Genomic DNA, 2,698 nt, shown 5'->3' with positions numbered 1-2,698 from the left:
ACTTTCAGCAGCATAGGGGTGATGTAGCTAAGCACCACAGTGAAGAGGAAGCTGAGTCCACATTGCAGTGTGTAGCTACATGTGGGAGTGAAAGACTCTGTCAGGAGGGAGATTTCAGAGTATTTCACTGTGCCAGGGAAAGGCTCCAGCAGTGGGGAGGCAGTGCGACACCACGCTGCTAAAGATGGCACTGTGGATGGGGGAGACACAGATTTGGGGAGTAGAGAGCTGTATAAGGTACCTGCTTCCGTAAATGTCCACAGGGTTCAGGCATGTTTTTCCTCTACTTGCCTAAGCAGTGCCTCACCATATACACAGCTATTTATACCAATGCTAGAGGGGCGAGCTGAGTATGTATTTATATGCCTGCAAAAGAAGTGCCATGTGTTTACTCTACTTGCCAAAGCAGTGTCTCACCATCTACACGGGTATTATTACCCATGCTAGGGGGGGCAAGGTGTATATACACTGTTTGCCATACACCCTGTCAAAAGAAGTGTGCGGTGTAGACATGCTTTAAGTTTCTGTGTGAATCTTGCTGCTTCCCACTAACAGTTGCTTAGTGTGCTTTGATTTACTGTAATTTAAAACAGGAGTAGTTTGATGGGAACTTTTTAGTGAGTGGTAACAGTGCCCACACTGACACACAGTGCACTGTAGAGTCACACACTGGCTTGCCACACACTGACACTTCATCTAGACAAGGCCGTTGACAGACATTACAACAGGGTAAGGTGTTACAGCCCAGCGCTTGAACATTCAAGTTTGTGTAGTATCTAACTGAGTTCAGCACTTTAACTGCTTGCCTCCAATGTTCTCTTATTTCTTGGCAGATGGACCTCATGACCAGTAGAGAAACAGAAAACCAAACGAGTGTGCAAGAGTTCATATTACTGGGCTTTCCTGGCACTTGGTATTTCCGGATGTCCCTTGTTGTGCTGTTTTCTGTGATGTACATGCTAACAATCCTAGGGAATGTGTCCATCATAGCTTTAGTGTGGATCCACCCACAGTTCCACACCCCCATGTACTTCTTCCTTTGCAATCTCTCCTTCCTGGAGATCTGGTTCACCACAGCGTGTGTCCCCAAGGCTATTGGTGTCATGCTAGGGACAAGTCAAACTATCTCTTTCACGGTCTGCCTCCTGCAATTCTTTTTTTTCCTCTCCATGGGTTCTACAGAATGTTTTCTCCTGGCTGTCATGGCCTATGACCGCTATTTGGCCATATGCCACCCATTGCGCTACAGCTCCCTCATGAACAGCACCATCGCTGTTTTGCTGGCCCTTATCTCTTGGTTGTGTGGTTTCCTGGCTATCTCTGTGCTGGCATCTCTAATAGCCAGGTTGTCTTTCTGTGGCCCTAACATCATCAATCATTTTGTTTGTGACATAGATTCCTGGATAGCGCTTTCCTGCACTGACACAAGCCTCATTGAACTGGCAGCATTCATTATCTCAATCATTGTTGTCGTGGTTTCATGTGCGATAACACTGGTCTCCTACTTTTACATCATCTCCACCATCTTGAGAATCCCATCAGCCCAAGGCCGGCAAAAGGCCTTTTCCACTTGTTCTGCCCATCTCACTGTTGTGACTATCTGGTACGGCTCCATCACTTTTCTGTATGTCAAGCCTTCTGCACAGAACTCATTGAATTTGAATAAAACAATCAACATCTTTAGCACTGTTGTAACTCCAATATTAAACCCTTTCATTTACACTTTAAGAAACAAAGAGGTGAAGGAAGCCTTGGCAAAGATGTTCAGTAGGTGTTCAAACTGGATTTAGTAGAAATTTAGTCAAAAGGACCAAAACATTCCTGAAGGTAATGAATATAGTAGAAAATTAGGAAAAAGGGGTTTTCTTAAAAATGGGAGTCAGAAACATAAATCCTACCTTAAATCCTAATCTACTTTCTTTGTGCAGGTGATCATGTCTTTGCTTTTTAGCTTTCCTCATTTGCAGTAATAAACTGCTACTTTTTTGTTGGATGAGCTCAAGTTATTGACTGTTGTCCACTGATCTGATCTTGGAGGGTTTATTGTTTGGGTAAAATATAATCTAGCTGTTACGCATGCTTGTAGAAATAACAATGGAAGTTCTGGAGCTGTAATGTGAAGCACAGGATATACAAATATTGAATACAAAATATATGTATTAAAAGTAGGCTGTCTCTAGGTTTTAATCATTAATTCTTAAGGGGTTAGAGTTAGGCCTAGTAGAAGTTGAAGTTGCATAAGATAGCGTGAGTGTTATTAGTGCTTTACTGAAGGTTATGAATCATACTAGCTTGACCTAAGGTTATAAAATGCAGCAATATGTATCTTGTAATAGTTAGCAATGCCTTTGGGGTGAAACAGGTAAACCAGAAAGGAACAGACAGTAGCATCTTAGTGGCTTTTTGCAACAAGAGCTAACTGCATTGAGCTTCAAAACTACTGGGAAAGGGACTGGTGCAGATGATTGTATTACTGTTGAAAAGGTAATTATGGTGAATTGGAACACCATGTATGGACAACCGGAACCCTAAAATTGTTATCCTTGATTACCAAATAGGAATAGAGGGCTGAGATTTGACTTGATCAGATATTGTCCCATTTGTATGGGGGAAGAATGAAAAAAAGGAGTACAAAAGTGTATCAAACTTGTCCCTAACACTGGAATTATGCTATGGGACAACCAGGTACGAAACATGG

At 42.4% G+C, this 2,698-nt stretch overlaps 1 protein-coding gene across 1 annotated transcript; it reads left to right on the top strand.

Annotated features, from left to right (window-relative positions):
- The first annotated feature begins 833 nt into the window (after positions 1-833).
- LOC123346939 (olfactory receptor 6F1-like) lies at positions 834-1,790 on the top strand. The gene has a single exon (XM_044984376.1). The coding sequence runs from the start codon at positions 834-836 to the stop codon at positions 1,788-1,790; it is 957 nt and encodes a 318-aa protein (XP_044840311.1).
- The last annotated feature ends 908 nt before the right edge of the window (positions 1,791-2,698 follow it).

The sequence above is a fragment of the Mauremys mutica genome, chromosome 12 (assembly GCF_020497125.1).
Source record: "Mauremys mutica isolate MM-2020 ecotype Southern chromosome 12, ASM2049712v1, whole genome shotgun sequence".
Lineage (NCBI taxonomy): Eukaryota > Metazoa > Chordata > Testudines > Geoemydidae > Mauremys > Mauremys mutica.
This window is presented reverse-complemented; position numbering and strand designations above follow the sequence as displayed.